The 20,457-nt window shown below is 42.6% G+C and overlaps 1 protein-coding gene across 1 annotated transcript in view; it reads left to right on the forward strand.

Annotated features, from left to right (window-relative positions):
- LOC146868230 (RNA polymerase II subunit A C-terminal domain phosphatase SSU72) overlaps positions 1 to 19,843 on the forward strand; it is a 263,518-nt gene extending 243,675 nt beyond the window's left edge. The window contains exons 3-5 of the mRNA XM_085609532.1: positions 6,510 to 6,649; positions 7,485 to 7,603; positions 19,243 to 19,843. Of these exons, the coding sequence (XP_085465658.1) occupies positions 6,510 to 6,649; positions 7,485 to 7,603; positions 19,243 to 19,344 (361 nt within the window). The 3' untranslated portion in view covers positions 19,345 to 19,843. The remainder of the gene's footprint in view (positions 1 to 6,509; positions 6,650 to 7,484; positions 7,604 to 19,242) is intronic.
- Positions 19,844 to 20,457: the final 614 nt, after the last annotated feature.

Raw genomic sequence — 20,457 nt, forward strand, 5'->3', positions numbered from 1 at the left:
CTAAGATCCAACAGATGTGAGAATTTGTGATAAATGTGAGCGGTAGGCTTGGTCTTTAAATGTTCCCTGAGACCCCCTATCACTGAGTGTTATTTCTTTCCCCCACTAACTGCAATAACAGTTGTGGCTGGAATCTCTTCTGGATTTGCTAGAACTGTACTAACCTACAGAAACTGACAGCAATGTGGGCCTGTTGCACACTGTGAACCTAGAACTGGATACCACCAAAAGCTGACATTTACTGCTGTTGTAGAACCAGTCACTGCCTTATATTGCACGCATAGAATGGAAGAGGTGCTAGGGGACGATGCCAAAGCATTCCTCTTGTGTCTGTCCCTTTATTCCCCATTTCACTGTTTCCCTTTTGTAAAAGCTGGAAGCTTGTACAACACATGAATGTACCAAGGATGTGGGCTGCTATAATAACTGAGGTTGCTATAGTCTAGAGGATGAGATATGATGCAGTCTTGGGTGACTTTTCTTTAAGCGAATAGTAAATGAAAAGCAGCTTGATAAGGGTTGGCTTCCTCTCTGAACTATAACCCATGGCAATGTTTGTAGGTCACATGTCTACAGCTATAGCTTTTGGAATGCAGCTGATTGTTTTTACTTGACTATAGTGAGCAAGTCCTTAGAGGTTTATTTTAACCTTTGTTGTACAAAATGCATACAAATAATTGCATCATGGGTTATTTGGACACCTGCTTGCCAGGCATGATTCTCTTACAGATGTGGGGGTGTAACTGTTAGGGTCAGTATTTAACTTTTTTCTGTTTTCATGCTGTTTATTGATCACTTAAACCATAACACATCGATTTATTACAGCAGATATGTTATCACAACATGTATATAATTCCGCCAGAATGCAATTATGAGGAAATATAGACAACGGGTAGTCCTGGTGTTTTTCTATCATTAGAGAAGTAATTTAGCTTGGGTAGGCATTGCTAATCCAGAACAACCCTTCCACCGTTTTCCATAATTTATAGGCCCTATAATGTTTTAGGACTCATATTTGTAATTTATTTTAAAATTGTTTTTGTTTTAGGTTTTCTGTTGATTCATATTCATAAAGATGAGCGAAGCAGGTGGTAGCAAAGGATCTTTACCTCACGACAATCTATAAAATCTGAGGACTCCAACAAAGAAAATGTTTTGTGCCAAGCTAATACGAAAGTAAAGCTAACCTCAACTTTGGCTGGACAGAAGAGTTTGAGATGCTGCAGAAATACAGCAAGACTAAGTTCACAAAAGATTGAAACTGATGGGTGAAGAGGATCAAATATTTTCATTAAGTGCTTCAAGTTGTATACAATGGGAAAAAAACGAACTTTTTTCAATTAATAGCAGAAACCATTGAAATGCAACCATCTGAGCCTGAGAAGGCAATGACCAGCAAACCCAATGGCCATCCACTTAGAAGATTGGGGGCTACCCCTCGTCCACCTCCAGCATCTGATCAGAAAGCAGAGGATCTTCAATGTGTTATCTGTGATTTAGCCAGAACAAGGGCCAAAGGGATTGAGGAAATAAAGTACAGATGTGAGTCGCAAACCTGTTTTTATCAGCAGCTAGTTTCTTCCAAGATTAATTTTTCAGCCGTGTAGCTGATCTAAACCGAGAGGATGAATACATTTGCAGTGGATTTGTATGCCCCCCACCTGCATGCATGTGTGCATACATTCCGAAATATGAATGTACCATGAGCGCCCAGCAGCCACGTAACAGCCAGCCTTCAGTTAAGGTTGCACTGTTTGAAAATCTAAGGAAGTTTTAAAGCCACTTTTGAGTGCTTGCTACGGGTTTTCTCAGTGAGATCAGAGAAATAATGGTCAATATTGATGAAACTGGATCCATTATAATGAAATTAAGATTTTCTGGTTAGAAGGTACGACAGAATACATTTCTGTCAGCCTAACTAAAAGACTAAGCCACTTGTGTGCTCGGATTTGACTCCTGAAGATTGTGCTGCCAAAATAAGATCAGTGTGCAGTAAAATCAGTAGGAACCATTTTAAGAAACGTCCTGAAAGATTTATATTTTGGACTTAATGACAAATTTTGTGATGCCCCAGAGCTCTGCAAATCATGGAAGACAAGAATGCCTGCTGTTGTCGTAACATTTTTACATCATTGTTTAATATCAGCAAAGCAAAACTGTTACAAACTTAAGTACTTGAGTTCGGAACAGAAGTCAACCACATTGATGATGGCTTTGAAGATATAAGCGGAGAAGTGGCAGACAATCCCATGAACCAACAGGCTTATGCTTTCCAAATGTACTGTCTCTTCCAAATCACATTTTATGAATTTCATCACCACAAAAAGAAAACTTTGCTACAAGTGACTGCCCCGCGCAATCTATGACCAGTGCAAACTTGGAGAGCGAATCACTTCAATGAATAGGATTGGTGTATCAACAAGTTATGGCCTATTACGCAGCAGGAACTTGTAAGAAACTCGTGCTGTAAAATCTTGTGAATCCTACAGCACACCACTTCCAAGTCACTTTACCAGGAAAGGATTTACAGTTTCTGCTCTTGATTATTTTGATTTTGAATACCGCTGCTCTTTGTCTGGAACTTCCAGCGCACATGATACTTACTTCCTTAGCGTTTTTCCAAGACTCTACCAATGAAGTAGCTGCTTGAAAATCAGCAGTGTCGGCTGTAGGCATAAATAAACAAAGCTGATTACTTATAACCCAACTGCCTTGCCAACATGTGGAAAGTCACTACAAGCCATCAACACATCCCAGTCTATCAAAGTTTCAAAGTGGCTGAGGATATGAATCTTCTACCTGATGCTGCGGTCCACAAAGCTAATTTAACTGAATTTATCATCGCTTTTTCGGTACTGACTGAAGGATGAAAAGCCAGTTCCTCTATGGGTTGAATTCATGCTCTGATCTGCCAGAATACTGTCCTACTGAAGATGGCTTGGTTTTTATTAGTAATACCATCTCCTCCAGTCACAAATTACGCAACCGTATACACAGCTCTTGAATTCTTTCCAAAATGTGCGTGCTCAGCTTGAAGACGGGCGTATCCTGCCAATGAAGGTGTTTTCTGTATTGTAGCTGACATTTTTATGAGCAATTCAGTAGAATTTGATTATCTTTATCCAATGATGGACGTTTTCCACATGACAAAGTTGTGTTGGGGTGTAGGAAGTTCTCGGTGGATGTGGCATAGACTATGCACTTATTGAAGCTGAAATCTTTGGAAGCAGAACTGTTCAATCCTTATTGAGCGGAATTCGTTTGGCTATAGAAACATTGCATTGGAGTGCCTTCTGGAACAAGAATGAAAAATTAGGTTTTGCATATCTATCTCAGAAGTGAACAAGGCACAGGGTGCACTTCAGTCAAAGGACATAATGCAAAGTCAGGAAATATTCAATACTCAGTTTAAAATCCGAAAACCTGAAACCCAAGTTAATAGTTTGTCAAAGAATGTGAAGAAAAATCAGAACGTTTTCAAGTACTGAGCAAATCTATTACACATGATGGCTCCAGTGAAAAACCTGGTACATGCTGACTGGGAAGGTGATTGGGAGCTGTGCATGAAGACTGTGGAGTCACTGATTACTGTGTTTCACGAATTCTATTACATAAAGTACCTGAGATATGGGTCCTGGTATTGGAAAGAATGAAGAAGCTAGAGATGGAAAAACCATAACTCTACAGAAAATTCATCCAAAGACATTTGGTGATGAAAGACAGAGGGAAGGGAAGGTTCAATACTGTGGCTCCAGCTATGAGACTGGAACAGACGATCCAGAGATCAATAAAAAGCTCCAAGGAAATTGTTGGTCAGACGCGTAAAAGTGAATATGCTGCTCAATGGCAGCTAGTTTACCATGAAGTCCTTTCTATTTTCACTGTTTTCAGAGCAATGGCAAATTCAAAATGAATGGACTATCGTGAAACTGTTCCTCACCTCGAACTTGTGGGAAAGAGAGGGGAACGTTTTAATAAACAGGTTGACAGCCTCCTTTATTTCATGTAGCAGCGAGGAAACCCCTTTGAAATGACAGCCTGTGCGACTACACAACTTCTTGATCAAACAATATGTAACTATATAAAGACACGTCTACTAGATATCCTGGAACATGGATGGAAACTATATGCAGAACTGAACAAGGCTAGATTTGTGTTGTAAAGAGAAAAAGCTGTTTGCCATAGTCACTAAAACGAAGCTTTCACATTTTAATTGTCAGTTTTGTCCAACCAGCCACTACAAAACAGGTTACAAAAAAATAAGCACAGAGATATGGCTGTAGCAAAAGAAAGGAGTGAATTTCTCAAGGATAGTCTCTCGCATGATCTTCCAACAAATGCATTATTTGATGGAGATGCTCCAACCAAACCAGTGAAACGCATTCGTACAGGAGTTCAAAAACTTTCACCTGAAGAATTTCTATTTGAATGTGTCTTCATTGAAAACTGCTATTGTGGACTGTCACAATTGCAAATGATGAAGATTTCATCCATGCAATACTTTGGAGAGGTCGTTCAGACTGTTTTACAGATCTCAAAGTCGAGTTGGTGTGCACCTTCCAAGAACTGCACGTTGTCTTTGACAGTTATCTTGAATCTGTCAAAATGTGAGAATCTGACAAATGTCTACAAGTGAAACAATTGACCTTGCCTGCATCAAAAATTCAGCACCTGTGCAACTAGATACATTCTGGTTATCAATATCGAACAAGCTGAACTTGGAGATTTTAACTCGCCAAAACATTGCTGGTGCTTCAGTGACCACTGAATTTCCAATTATTGCAAGTGGAATGGTTGTCACTGAGCTGGGGCCTGCAAAGAGATTCAAAATGTTCGGGCCATATTCAAGAACGTGGTAAATTGGAGGAAGCGGACCTTTGTGTTGTGCCACAAGTTGAGTGGGCTGTTCGAAATTATTTCAGTCAAGTCATTGTACTGTCAAATGACAGATGTTATGATTGTGCTACTTAGATTTGTTGCAATGTACAGAAGTCAAAGATTGTCAGAGTTATGAATATGTTATGGAACAGGCAAGAAACGACTATCCAGCTTCATATTCTGTATAAGAAATTTGACCCAGAGATGCCTAGTGTTCTTAGGCACATATTCTTATGGGTGATGACACTATGAGCAAAATTGGAACAAAGTTTGGAGCTTTAACTGCTGAACCTGTGAAGTTTCTAAAAGGATTTGCTGAGACAAAAGAAGGTGACTTTTAAGATGTAGAAAAATTCTTGGTGCATGTGTGGAAAACCAGTTTGGACTGTCACATTTGACGATCTGTACAGTGAGTACGCAAGATCAATCCAGCAAAGTGACCTTCCACGTCCTATTCTGTGCATGTACACATTAACAGAGGGTTTTACTTGATCAGAAAATGTTTAAATGTTTTGGATTTTGCATATGTAGAGAAAGATCACTGTGACTTTGGTTGGGAAGATACTGATGGGGTGCTATAACCTACAACATTTCTAAAGCCTCTACCCACAGAAATTACATGTACTGTCAAAACCTGTGCTACAAAAATACGTTCCTGTCGATATGCTTTTCTCAAATGTTCAATGTTCTGCAAATGTACCATAAGTGATTGCTGAAACAATGTGAACTATGAAAACTTGTCTAAAACAGGCAGGAGTGATAAACGTTTCCTAATCCGATCATAAACATTGCTTGATGTATACATACAATAATTAAAAACATTTGTTTCGTTTCTATATAGGTATCTTATTCCTCTATTATAGCCGCCATTTTGGAAAATGGAGCAAGGGTTGCTCTGAGGATTCTCTCTGTCTACTTGACCCCTAAAACCTATGTTTTGACACCAAATTGAAGTATATAGGTTTCATGGTTCCTGAAATATTACATCACTGCAACACATCTGCCATTTTTAAAAATGTTGTTGAGAAACATTCTTCCCTGGTTAGAAATTCCCAAGCCAAGTTACTTCTCTAATGATCCAAAAACACACACAAAAAATCTCTAGACAGCGATATTTTTTTTACGGAGGTATAAAGCAGCCAGTTGGCTGAGATCATGCCCTATATTTGGAGGTAAAACCAGTAAAGATAGCAAAAAATAAGTACTAGAAGTTTAAGTTTGCCAAAGCAAGCAAATTCCTCCTGCCAGAGTTGTCCTGTTGTATGAAAGTTGTTGTGGAGTGGGTTGTGGCATTATCTACGTTCCAGGATGTTCTGTCATTGTTAGCCATTGTTATAGTTGAAATGAATTTATGGCTTAAATTTGTTAATCTTAATCGAAAATAATTTAATGTTACAGTGGCCATTTTAGATGCAACTAAAATGTAATTAATCAAATAACCTCAGTTAAATTATGGTCTCTTTTCTGAATTCGGCTGATGGAAGGGTCTTGAAAGTTGCTGTGGGACAGCAGGACCGTGGGTTCACCACCCATTCAGGTTTGCATTTCACAGCGATTCCCAAATAGGTTGTATGTAACTGATAAATTACCCTTCCAGAGCCCCTATATTTCCTTAACTTCAGCCACTTCAGATATACCCAGAATGGAATCTTGCATATGTTGGACAGGAACAAAAGGATAAAGTCTCGGCCAGAAAGATTCCAGAATTGCAAAGATGTGTTTGACCTCGTTGTAACGTGTGAAGAACGAGTATATGACCAAGTAGTAGAAGGTAAGATTTGCTGATTAGTAAGAGTACGCAACTTGAAATCTAAATGCTTACCAGGACTGATTTGCTTTAACCTAATTCCATTTAGACACTACCCAAGTTAAAAGCCTTTAGTGATGCACCATCTTTTTATAAAGCAGTCCGGTGTATGACTTCACTGGAATTAACAGTGCGTTTTGGCTTATTTCTTAAGGGACAAGAGGAAATCAGGGTATTTTTTCTCTTTGAAAATGATCTCCTTTAATGCTGCATGACTGTTTTTAAATAGAGCCCTTCTTAAATTATTCAAATAGAGACCTAACTAATTGATGATACAGAGCATGTTCAATAACTATTTAGCTTTATTTTTTTATTTTTTTAGTAAAAGGGTGTTTAGATTCTACAAATGTATGTGTTCTTTCTCCACTTAACACCTGCTATCTGATTGGTGAACTATACATTCATTGTGCCAAAGAATGTTAGTCTTATACAGGGTTGGGATGCGTCATTAAATCATAAGGTTCAGTAGTTGTGCAGCAGTTCATACTGATCTGGCTTGTATGTTGGGCGGACGATAAGAGTTTTCTTGAGTTAATTACTTTCATAATACAAGCATATTACTGATGGTTAGGAAATGTTCACTTTTTTTATACCAAATTGACGACAAGTAGACATTTCTGTGTAGCCTTGGATTACAATACAGGTCATTCTGAATTCAGTCTTTTGTGTAATTTTTTCTTCCATGTTTAGATGTCTGAATATATTGGTAGGCCCCAATGTTCTTCCTTTTGTGTTCTGTTTTAAATCTTACCTTTGCTGCTATGAGCTTCCTCATTCCTCTCCCACTATTTCTGCTCAGATTTAAACTCCAGAGAACAGGAGACCTGCCAACCTGTACATGTCATCAATGTTGACATCCAGGACAACCATGAAGAAGCCACATTAGGAGCCTTCCTGATCTGTGACCTTTGCCAATGTGTAAGTAGCTTATTTGTATAGCTCCTACTTTCAACTTTACTGTTCCTATATTCCTTAGTTATGTTGAAAATTATGAGAACATGTGTTGGTGCTGAAGGCACTCTTTTTGGCATTGAATGTCTGTTCTAAATGTGCTGAGATCCACCAATATGGTGGTGCTAGCGCACATACTTAACACTACAAACCTCTCAATTATAGCCAATAACCAGCAGAAGTGCGAATTAAACCCTATTCTAGATTAGTGGATCCTAAGGACCTAACATGATTTAAACTACTTTTGTAAATATCTTGTCTGGAAGAAGTTGGGGTTTATTAAGTCATATCCACCGAAACACGTTGACAACTTGTGATTTGAATGTGTAAGAATTTTATGATATTGGATTTTAACTTATTTTACGATGTGTATACTTTATTTTATCATTGTATGAAGTTTGTCCTATTTCTATATATGTATTAATGTATTTGCTCCATTAAAAGAATCATAGTGAGAATCTTTTGTGTATACATTTTTTTTTTATATAAATTAACAATCTTTACATACAACTGTGTTCAGTGTTTAAATAATAGTGGGACTGGTAGAATGGATATATCGAGCTCGAATAAGACTCTATAAAATTTTATTTTAGTTGGGAGAACTAGAGTGATTGACACAAAAGGGACCTCTTTGTTTTCAAACTATACTATCCATAAGCACCACAACCCTCTAAAAGACACTGTAGACTGATGGCTGTATGAGCCGTGATTGCTGCATTGTTGGCATATGTGAAAACAGGGACCTCCGCATCCTTGTACCTTGGGAAAATCTTAATTTAGTGGTTTCAGATGACCCTCACACCCTTTGGTGTATCAAATAAAGAGGCGGAGCGTGGACCCATTGACACAATCAGAGGCCATGCTAATGTCAAATGGAGGGTCCCACTGGATGTGGCTGTATATTTGTCAATCAGAAGCCTTGGGTTCAAGCACTGTTTAACTCTACCTAGTTCAGACCTGAAAATACATTGAATTTCAGCATGAATATTGTTGACTGCAACACAAGACCTAATTTTCCCAGAATTATTTTGCCTGACACTTTTACCAGAGACTAGTTGAGAGCAATCCGTTAGTAGCAATAACTGATTGCCCTAATTGCCTTTTTTAACAACTGCAACAACGATTGATGCCCTCCAGGAATTTTGAGTAGTACTGTTACTAGCAGCTTTTAAAATCATTTTCAATCAATCGGAGCGTATAAAGCGTGGCTAATCACCTGTTGAACAGCCAGGTCTTGAATCCATTCCTAAATTCCAGCTGAGAGGATGAGTTTTTGAGGTGAAGGGGGAGGTTGTTCCAGGACTTTGTGGAGAGGTAGGAGATGGAGTGTCCTCCACTATTGCTTTGGCGAATGTGAGGGTGGCGGAGTGCAGCTGTGAGTATGGAATTTCAGGCGGTGTTTGAATTATGTTGGTCCTTGTTTGTTTAGGGCCTTGGTGGTATGGATTAGTATCTTGAATTGACATCTCTTCTGAATGGGGAGCCAGTGTACCTTCAGGTGAGGAGTGATGGGTCCGCTTAGGGAGGTCTATGAGGAGTCTGGCTGCTGAGTTCTGAATGGTTTGCAGTCTCTTCAGGAGGTATGCCGTGATTCCTACATAAAATAAGTTGCGGTAGTCCAGCCTGCTGGTGACCAATGCTTGAGTGACTGGTGGTGATGGGGAGCCATTTGAAGATCTTATGGAGCATGTGAAGAAGTAGGCAGGGGAGACTACATTGATCTGGCTTTTAATGGTGACCTTGGTGTCCAGGATGATGCCAAGATTGGGAGCATGGTCTGTCTGAGTGGATGAGGGTCCTAGTTTGTTAGGGTTCTAGTTAGGAAGGCCAACAGGAGTTGCTCCACGGGGAGGTGTTCCCGAAGATTAGCACTTATGATTGAAGCCCAGAGGTCTAAGTTGAAGAGATTGGGTTGTAATCCTGCTGGGCTTCGAGCTTTCCCAGAAAGCCTATGCTGGACTGACTTAGTAACTTCATTTAGGTAAAAAACTGTTTTTACCAAGAAATTTCATTGCGTCATATACGTAGTTTGAGGAAAGACCATTGATAGTACCAAAATGCTCCTCCTAAACTGGGATGGGGGAGAATTGAGGTGTGCAACTGTCCAATCTTTGGAAAAAAGGATTGTTGACAACTTGCCAGAATAAGCGTGGGCTAACCTCTTAAAGGTATTCTTGGCTTCCTATTTTCATCTTTATGTAAAGGAGCTCGCTTAAAGCAAGATACTGGTCTTTTAATGTAATTTTTTTTTATTTTTTTAGAGTTTTATATAGCGCGAACTTGACCCGAATCGGGTATCGGAGCGTTTTACATAGCACCAGTTGCATTACATGAGAACACATTCATTTTTGTTAGGCACGGGGAGATTAAGTGATTTGCCCAGAATCACAGGATATTCAGCGTCATTGCCGAGACTCGAACCCCGTTCCCGAGATTCTAGGTCGACCGCCCTAGCCGTTAGGCCAACTCCTCTCCCCTCCCCATGCTTTGAACAGGCGCATGATCAACCCATCTATGGCTCTTGCCAGAGAGATGACAAACCTTGCTAGAGGTCAGATCTCTGTACTGGGTTGAATGTATGACATTGTTCGGCATTCTGTCCATCAATAGTTCTTTTTGCATTTGTCAACACGAGTGGGACGGTATGCTCATACGTGAGTCCCGTGCTCTCCATGCCACTGGAGTCAAGCTATCCTGGCTGATGAGGGCTGAAAGCCTGAAACCGGTCCTAGGATGCTTGTTTCCAGTCCAGGGAGGACCTGGCCTGGCAGTTCGGGCTGGACTGTTCCAATTGAGCGCAGGGTCAAGACTGATGTGCATGTGGCTGGCTCCAAACTGGAATGGCATGGTGAGCAAAAAAGATGGATTTAGGCCCAGATCTTTGTACTGGGGTGAATTTATGACATTGTTCTGCATTCTGTCCATCAATAGTTCTTTTTGCAGAGGTCAAAAGGTAGTAACCGAACTATAGATGCATTAAAAAGCTTCTAACGTGCTTATATCTGGGGAAGTTTCAGCTAGACAAAGTAAAACCTTGCAAACATTCTGGCAAACTAGTTTGTTGAGCAGGACATCTAGGTTAACAGAGTGCCATTTAAGATGCCTCCCTTGATCAGCAGTACTTCGTATAGGCTGATAGTGTTGAATTATGAGCACAAATGCCAAATGGCTAAAAAGTATAGTATTTTGGTCACTTAATGGTGCTGCCTCAACATGACATACTGATGAGGTCACGAAGGTTATATGAAACGAAAACATGATTGTGCTCCTGGCACCCACTCTCTCTCGTAAGTGGGCACATGCCAAAGGTCAATAAAAATGCTAAATTAGACAGAGGTTAGCGTATAGTGCCTCCATCAAAGACTCTCCTTACCTGGTCTTAATTATGAAAAGATTGTGATCTTTGAGTGTCAAGACCATGTTCGGGCTTAAGGGCTGTGGTACTTACTCAGTTTTAAGTTAAAATTGCCGCAAGGATAACGAATGCATCAATAACGGGAGGAGATCTTGTTGACGGAGACGGTTTCAATAGCAAATCAGAAAGATTGGTAATGTTAGAATAAGCCTAATTGACCAAGAGAATAGTGCCCTCTGGGTCAAAGAATAAAAGACTTGCAAATTTTCTCCAACGCGTATTGTCTTCATGATCAACACAGCGTGCGGCCCCTGCCACCATTCCTACTTTGGCTCTACCCAAGCTGGAAGTTCTTGCAGGAACAACAAAGGAAGCATCTAGTGAAAAACGTCGTTGCCCAGCTTTCCTCATCCTGCTAATGTGGAACTCCCTTTTAAAGATAACTGAAAAGCAATGGAGCAAAGATTGTTCTCATGGGTGAGTCAATCCATACCATCCAATAATAGAGGCGAAAATAGTGTCAATGTTAAATGTGCTGGAAAAGCAAACATTGAAGGGGTGCGCTTATATCCGCTACATGCATCATATCCTGTTTCTAAAAATGACCAAGTGGGACAATATAAATCCTTTCAGAACTTTGGCAGAGGACACGTGGTAAAATTGGTTGCTCAGCAAAAACAGATTTCCGAAGTTGATTATAATATAGTTCCCTTCACAGTCCTCTAAAGTTCCCGTTCCAGTTGGCATGTCTTACCACAATAACATGGTTAAAAGATAATACTAAATCTCCCCATGCCTAACCAAAAAAAATGAATGTCATTGTGTAATAAAAACTGCAAAAAAGGAGGCTTCGAAAATGGATGTGAAACCACTGCATGGTTTTGTTTTTCAGCTACTTGTAATTCTCTTACTGGGTTCTTAAGAACCAAAATGTAATGCCAGCTTGTAAGCGCAAATGGATTTTTGTAGCAATAATGGCTGTTTAAGTGGTATAATCAGATGGAGATGGTCGACGTATGGACCATCAGTTTTACACTCACCAGAATGAGTTCTGGAATAGAATATCCGGAGGGTGTCCCTTAACCGGGCCTGTCTGTATGAAGTAATTATTTATATGAACACTAAGACGATAACGGGAGGTATAGTTGAGGTGTTACAAGTGTCGACAGGGAAATTAAATTTAAGAAATAGCTCAATGAAGGGGACCTTTTCTTAAATAGAAATTAATATTGGTGAAAAGGCCTGCAACCAGTTATCTAACAGTGCGACTCTAAGGAATGTGGTAGTACACCAGTATCTGCTATCTCTGGTAGGAGTTCACAGCTGTTAGTAAGGAGGGGGTGGAGCATGCATAATGCATTACAATTTACCTCTGCATTTACTAAAAAGGGTCTGCTGCCTATTGTGGGAGAGTCAAATGTATTAAAGAGACATTGCTTTGTGATTTTGCGGTTTAAGGCACACAAGGTGTGGGCCAGGAAGGTGTCCATAATGGTAGAAGCTTTGTTTTACTATTGTCTGCCCAGGGAAGGCATGGCTTGGCAGTTCGGGCTGGACTGTTCCCATGAGGCACAGGGTCAGACTGATTTGCATATGGCCATGTCTGAACTGGGGTGGCAGAGTGGGCTAAAGAACGGTGATGGATCAAACCCAGATCTGTTGACTGGGTGTGAGTGTTTGATTGGTTCTGTTGCTCCGTCCATCACCACCCCCTTTTGTACCGCTTTGTTCGCCATAAGTTGGCAGTGTATGCTCAGACGTGAGTCCCTTGCTCACTGGATTCAAGCAAGCCTGGCTGAAGACGGCTGAAATGCCAGAAACCGGTCCCAGGAAGCTTGTTTCCGGTCCAGGGAAGGCATGGCTTGGCAGTTCGGGCTGGACTGTTCCCATGAGGCACAGGGTCAGATTGATTTGCATATGGCCATGTCTGAACTGGGGTGGCAGAGTGGGCTAAAGAACGGTGATGGATCAAACCCAGATCTGTTGACTGGGTGTGAGTGTTTGATTGGTTCTGATGCTCCGTCCATCTCCACCCCCTTTTGTACCGGAGATCTACCACAGCCAGGTAAAATCTTGGGAAGTATTTTACCTTCTCTGTCTACCCCCATCCCAACTGCCCAGCTCCTCCCCCTCCTCGGTGCTCCTGCGAGTTTTCAATTATGCTGGGCACCTTAGTTCATATCTGTTACTGACACCTACAGACATTACTAATGGCACGTCACAGCATGATTTCCTACTCCTATCTTCCTTGATTTTCACATCATCACAGCTCTTTGCACTGCCTATGGCACCCACCACTGGCACCAAAGTCCTCAATTTTAACATGACGATCAGCATTGCCAAGCACTCTGGCACCATGCTCATAGATTAAAGGTGGTTGTTTATACTAGTCTTAGGAGCCCTGATCAAACAGAAGGTGCAGAAAACTGAAGCTCCTAGCGAAAAGTGTTTCACATTGCATCAACTATGATTCAGGCTGCCATTGCAGTTGTACAGCTTCCCCCAGAATAGGGGGAGAAGATGGTCAGAGGAGTATTTTCTCCTTGAAGACTAGCAGACATCGGATATTAAGATTAAAGTGGCAACATATTCTCCAAACAAGCCATAAAAACACTTTGTTGACCTGGTATTTGTCATATGGGCTTCTGCCAGTTGAAGGTTCAACTGCATTGAAAACAGTCTCAGAAAGGACTAGACCACATGAAGCAGCACATTTTGAAAACAAAATCTGATGAGACCTAGAGATGCAAAGCTAATATCTGACTGAGAGCTATAACTCAGTTCAGAGGCTCCACCATACTAACGACTGTCTCATCACACAACTTGAGCAATTTGAGACAAAAATGGAGTTTTGGAGAATGCACCTGAAGTGACTCCACGTCCGGTGTCATGGTCGCTGGGATGCCGTCTCAGTGTCTACTTAGACGCTGCCTCTGCGCGCTGACGTCCGTTCTTTCTTTTTCCGCGCCAGCCAGCTCTGATCCGGATAGAGCTTGCCCCTTAGTCATTTTTTAACTAAACGTTTGTCGGCCTGGAGCTTCTGACGGTGGCAGTCAGGACTAACCTCCTGACAGAGGTGCTTCAACCGGCAGCAGCCTCTCCAGCGCCCCTGCTGCCTTTTAATGGAGCCCTTACAGGTGTCCTGCTGGCACTTGGTCCAAACCCAGCACATGGGGTCCTGTGGATAGGATGATTGCCCGATGTCGCCGCCTGGCTCCAGGTGACCCACTTTTGGTTGTCCAAGCCTCGTTCTCTAAGGACACATTCCCTAATGCTCCCCCAGATATGAATCCAAGAAGCTGGACCACCTTGGGAAGGAGTGGTTTTCTTCCGCCAGCTTTGCACTCCGGCCTCTTGGGCCGTTGTACCCATACGGTGTGGGATAAGGTTATGCAGGTACTGCCACATTGCCCCGAGGAGGCCCGGGCCGTACTCACCTGTGCCGTGGCAGAGGGTCGAGCCGCAGCTAAGTTCACCCTTCGATGTGGGCTGGATACCGCCGTCTATCTTGGCAGAACAGTTCCACATCAGTAGCATTGAGGTGCTCCGCCTGGTTAAGGACATCTGGTTTCTCTGGGGATGTCCAATCCACCCTTCTGCACATGCCTTTTGATGGCCGTTGCCTGTTCAGTGACCAGGAGAACTTAATGCTTGAGCGCTTCAGGGATTCTAGGGATACAGCCAGATTCTCTGGCCGCGCTGCAACCTTTCTCAGCACGCAGTCTGCCTTTGGCCCCTTGCGAGCCATCGGAAGGGGTGCCCCACCACGTTCCACCCAATATAGCCACAGGACCACGCAAGCTACCCAGCCTATGTGTGGCCGAGGGTCTGGGGGCCAAAAGGTGGGCCAGTCCGCCGCCACCCCCTAACTCCCCCATGCAGCAGGCTCCAAACACTCCTGGTCCCAACTTTGAGGGCCGCCAGAGGGCGGCGGGATTCGCCATCCCCTCCCCCACTGGCAAAACATCACGTTGGACAGGTGGGTTTTGCAGATAGTCCGAAGGGGCTACTCCTTCCCCTTCGAGGCTACCCCTCCCTCCATGCCACCTGTACTACATCGCATGTCTGAGGATCACTTGGCCCTTCTCCGCAGGGAAGTTGCAGCACTCTTGGCCAAGGGTGCTTTCGAAAGTGTCCCTGTGCCAGAAGTAGGTCATGGTTGTTACTCCCACTACTTTCTGGTACCCAAGAAGGACAAAGGCCTGCACCCCATCTTGGACCTCAGGGCCCTCAATCGCTTCCTCCGGAAGGTGGAGTTCAAAATGCTCACGTTGGCTCGTGTTCTGTCTGCCCTCAATCCTGGAGAAGGGATGGTAGCATTAGACTTGCAGGACGCCTATTTCCACATTCCTGTCCTGCCAGCCCACAAGCATTACCTATGGTTCACGGTAGGCCACAAGCATTTTAAGTTCACCGGCCTTCCTTTTGGCCTTACCAGTGCTCCTTGGGTGTTCACGAAAGTGATGGCGGTGGTCGCAGCTCATCTGCGCAAATCAGGGGTTCCAGTCTTCCCCTATCTCGAGGACTGGCTATTAAAGGCGAGCTCGCCGAGCCTGTCGTCTCCCACCTCCAGACTACGGCAGACCTCATGCACTCGCTGGGGTTCACTATCAACGTGCCAAAGTCACACCTGATTCCCTCTCAGAAGCTCCTTTTCATTGGAGCAGTTCTGGATACAGCGCAGTGTCTGGCTTATCCTCCCAATCAGCGAGTCGGGATATTCGGGCTATGATACTGCTGTTTCAGCCTCTATCCTGGATTTTGGTGAGAGTGACCCTGAGGCTGCTGGGACTCATGGCCTCTTGCATCCTGCTGGTGAATCATGCCAGGTGGCGTATCTGGGCTCTGCAGTGGGACCTTAAGTTCTAGTGGGTGCAGCATCAGGGGAATCTTTCCGATGTTGTCCAGATCTTGGAGGGGACTGCATGTCAATTGCAGTGGTGGCTAACTAACTGCGATTGGATCAGAGGCAGATCCCTTTCCCTACCCCAACTAGAATTCACAGTAGTGACTAATGCATCACTCCTGGGATGGGGCAGCCACCTGGGAGAGGCGGAGATCAGGGGTCTCTGGCGTAGTCCGGTCTCCACATCAACCTTTTGGAGCTTTGGGCGATCTGTCCTGCACTGAAGGCATTCCTTTCTTCCGTCAAAGGAAGAGTAGTGCAGGTAGTCGGACAACACCAGCACCATGTGGTACTGCAACAAACAGGGCGAGGTGGGGTCGTGGACCCTATGTCAAGAGGCTCTTCGCCTTTGGACATGCCTGGGACATCAGGGCATATCCCTGGTGGTTCAACACCTGGCCAGTTCCCTGAGTGCCAGGACGGACAAACTCGGCAGCTGGTGCATGATGGATCACGAGTGGCGTCTTCACTCTGAGGTGGTGATAGGTCTCTTTCGGCTGTGGGGAGAGCCTTTGTTAGATATGTTCGCCACTGAAGAGAATGTGCAGTGTCGGCGGTTCTGTGGGTTGGAGTTTCCAAGGTGGCACTCGCTCGGCAACGCTTTTCGTTGCAAGTTGAATTGCAGCCTCCTGTATGCCTTTCCGCCTGTACCACTTCTGCCAAGAGTGCTGAAGAACATAAAGTGCAACCGGGCCCAAGTCATTCTTGTGACTCCAGACTGGGCACAATGAGTCTGGTACCTCAAGCTCCTGAGCATGCCATCTATCCTCCGATCAGAGTGCCTCTTCGGGGGGGATCTTCTGTTGCAGCAGCAGAGGACGAACCTTTCCAGCCTCCACCTCCTTGCATGGAGACTGAGCACCAACAGTTGACAGCTTTCAACCTTCCTCCCGAAGTCTGTAACGTCATCTTGGCAGCCAGGCGCACCTCCACTTACACGGTATACGCCTGTAGATGGAACAAATTTGTGGCATGGTGCACAGCAAAGGCTGTGGATCCCCTTTCTGCCCCTCTTTTGGAGGTTCTCCTCTTCATTCTATCTTTGGCCCAGCAGGGCTCTGCTCTGGGCACTTTTAAAGGCTACCTTTCAGCCATCTCTGCCTTTCTGCAACTTCCTGATCAGCCTTCGCTTTTCAAGTCTCCGCTTGTAAATAGATTTCTAAAGGGCATTACTCATCTCTTTCCTCCTCCTCCTTTCGTAATGCCCCAGTGGGACTTGAATCTTATTCTTACTTACCTTATGTGTTTTCCCTTCAAGCCCCTACATAATTGTCCTCTTCGTCGTCTTACCTTTAAGACCGCTTTCCTGCTTGCCATCACATCTACTCGCAGGGTGAGTGAGCTTCAGGCTCTTTCCTCCAAGCCTCCTTTTCTTGCAGTTCATCTGGACATAGTGGTCCTTCGCACTAGGCCCTCTTTTCTGCCCAAAGTGGTTACCTCTTTCTGCTCCTAGGAGTTTTCATTGCAAATATACGCATCTTCTGGAACACGGAGTAATGTTTTCTTTATCCAATATATTTTTCTTCAAAATTGAAATATTTTGACCATTAGAATGTTACTGAATTTCCTTTGACCGTCAAAGGGCATTTCTCGTTTGACTAACGCAGGTGCAAAATGTCAGTAATTTTAACAATTCAACTATCTTCATAACCCAATTTTGGTCACGGCCAGTTTGGTTGTCAGATCTTATGTCTGTCAGGTTGTCAAGATCTGGACACCCATTGTTCACCGCCATTGTTGAACTTCAGTGCCGGGTGTTAAACACTAACTTATGCGCAGCAATGTTGCTATGATACTGGCAGGAAAGACTCCTCTGTATGTGCAAGAGGAAATTTCTATAGGTTTGATACCAGACCTATGGTCCTAACCCAAATCATTTACAAGCCCCTTAGATGTGACTATATGAAGACATCTAGTAAATTTGGGTATCAAAGTAGACTCCTACAAACGTTCTTGGTATATCCCAGTAGGCATTGAGAAGTTCTTTTTGGAAGGTGAGTTGGATATGAGACGTTTTAATGTCTTTTTTTCCATTTGCACAATAATATTAGGGATTCTGCTCCCCGTGCATCTAATGGTTGGCCTGGCTTTTAAATGCACTATATATCTAAACCCAGGGAATTTTCTTAGAATGACCTGAACAGATGAGAATAGCCCTTTTACCTACCATATATTCCGTTTGTAAGATTGGTGCACAACACTCATTCCAATAAAGATGCATTTAGTTTTCAATGGGGAGTAAGTGGTACACAACGCTGTCTTTTATTCCAGATGTTTGTTTTTCCTTAACCAGGAAAGGATTCTTCCAGCATTCCAGCTCAAATAGCTCCCGGAATGAAGAAGTACAACATAACCTTGATGTGTGCAGGCCTCTTGCACTGTTCTTTGAAAAAGCTGCTACCATCAGGAAGTCTGGTCTACTTGCTGCCTATGGTGTTTTACCACAGGTTATAAACCAGTGAACGTTATTGCCAGGAGTATAGTCTCTTGAATGTTCAAAGGCTAGAATATGGGAGTGCTTTAACCTCTTCAACAGTCCAGTCTTTTCAGTTATTCCACCAGAGCCAAGGCAGAGGAATGGCCCCTTTGCAGAGATTTGAAAGCTAGACTGGTGTGGGCTAACTCACATAACTTTAGTAAGCAACGCTCCACGCAGCATCATTCCGCAGCATTGTGCAGCCTTTGGCCAGGAATTCTGAAGCCTGGTTTTGCATATGTGATCTTAACTTCTTGTTTTTGATGCTGTGGTATGACCTTCAGAAACATTTCGATGGAGCCATCGAGAACAACTGAGTAAGTGAAATTGGTGTGACTGTGGTTCTGGTACTCTTGCTCTCATTCCTTTGCAACACCCACACAGCCATACCTTTGTTAAATGTATGCCCTGCTGTACCTATACGTGGCAGTGAAAAAGGTGAGATCTAACCTGGTACTTTTGGTAGAGCATATGCTGGAGCTTTGCATGAGGAGACCAATGCTTTAGGACCCCCTCACAAATGAGCCACTTTAAAGCTTTTTTTGTGGTTCATTCTGACCAACCGGTATTCCAAATCAGTTGTGAAATCTGAAAATGTCAACTGTTCTCTCTTCCACTGAGGTGAGGCTATTAACAAAGACGTTTATAAGATGATTTTGTTTCAGAGTCTTCGATAGGTAAAAGAACTGCAAGTGGATACAGTTTAAGCATTTACTGCACATCGACAATGTTTTCGCAGATTTTTGCCATTCTTCTGTCTAATCCACCTTTACTTATACATGCTAGTTCGTGGGTCGTCTTTGCCTCACAGGTTTAGTCTTACATGTTATGACAATAACCTCGGCCATCCTTTGTGCTTTTTCCCACAGATACAACACACGGAAGACATGGACAATGAAATAGATGAACTGTTACAAGAATTTGAAGAAAAAAGTGGAAGAACCTTTCTTCATACTGTTAGCTTTTATTAAAGTAAATTTCTCTTTACTTAGGCCTTAACAGACAGTATATGGAACGGTGAATGGCATTACATACCCCTCCGCCACCCTCCGAAATGTTATTTTGATAACATTTTAATTCGGTGATGTTCATTTTACCTTTCAAGTATGTGATCACCAAAAATTGGTATCCAAAAGTGTACATAGGTGGAGATGTATATTGAAACTACATATTTAAAAGAAATAAAAATCAAGGTTATTTTAAATCCTGCTAGCACGAGTGGGATTGAAATTTGGATTTTCTGTGCGCGTATGAAAATACAAATAAATAGTTAATATTGTTTCCTTTAACTTTTGACATTTATTTTAATTTAAGTATTTGTCGTGTAGTTTTTTTCCTTTTGGTTAATGTGCCTGTTTTGAAAAGTCTGAAATGTAATTGGTAAAGAAGACAATGGGAGAATGAATTTCGTATCTGTATATTACGGTATAAATTTGAAAGAAAATGTATCCAATAAAAAAATTGACTCAACCAATGTCTAAATCTTTGTAAAGAATCATATCTTTCATGAGAATCTGTGTACGAACTTCGGTATACTGGGGACATCTGATAGATTCACATGGGAATTAGTGTTCATCAGTCTATTCATTTTGAGTATTTTACATCAAAACAAAAAATGTAGCATACATCAAATTAATTTCCTTTTTATATAAAATGTTGCATAAAAACCTTTCACTAAACACTTGTAATTTTATTAGTTTTTTATAACATTTTGCAAACCTAATTTAGAAATTTACTGTAAAATCCAACCTTGTGATTGTTAGGGGCGCAAGTCCTATCTCTGTCCTCTTCCCACCACCTTCCTCTCAGGCATTAAATGGAGCAGTTATGCAGCGTGAATCTTTCTGGATTCACTATGCTGTGCATTATTCCGCCATCTAGTGGTTGGGTCCGGAATTGTAGTCTTTTTTTTCTCTCTTTTCATGGCCCAGGTGTGCGTCGACATAACACCATTTGGTGTCCTTTGTGACGTCGACGTGCGTCCTCTGGATGCTCCCACCTTGGTCGCCATCTCCAGATTCTTTTTTCCGCTGTTGGGTCTGGATTGTTACCGAAGAGTTCCAGAGTTTTGGAAGCGGAATCAA

Source organism: Triturus cristatus, chromosome 1_2 (genome assembly GCF_964204655.1).
Source record: "Triturus cristatus chromosome 1_2, aTriCri1.1, whole genome shotgun sequence".
Classification (NCBI taxonomy): domain Eukaryota; kingdom Metazoa; phylum Chordata; class Amphibia; order Caudata; family Salamandridae; genus Triturus; species Triturus cristatus.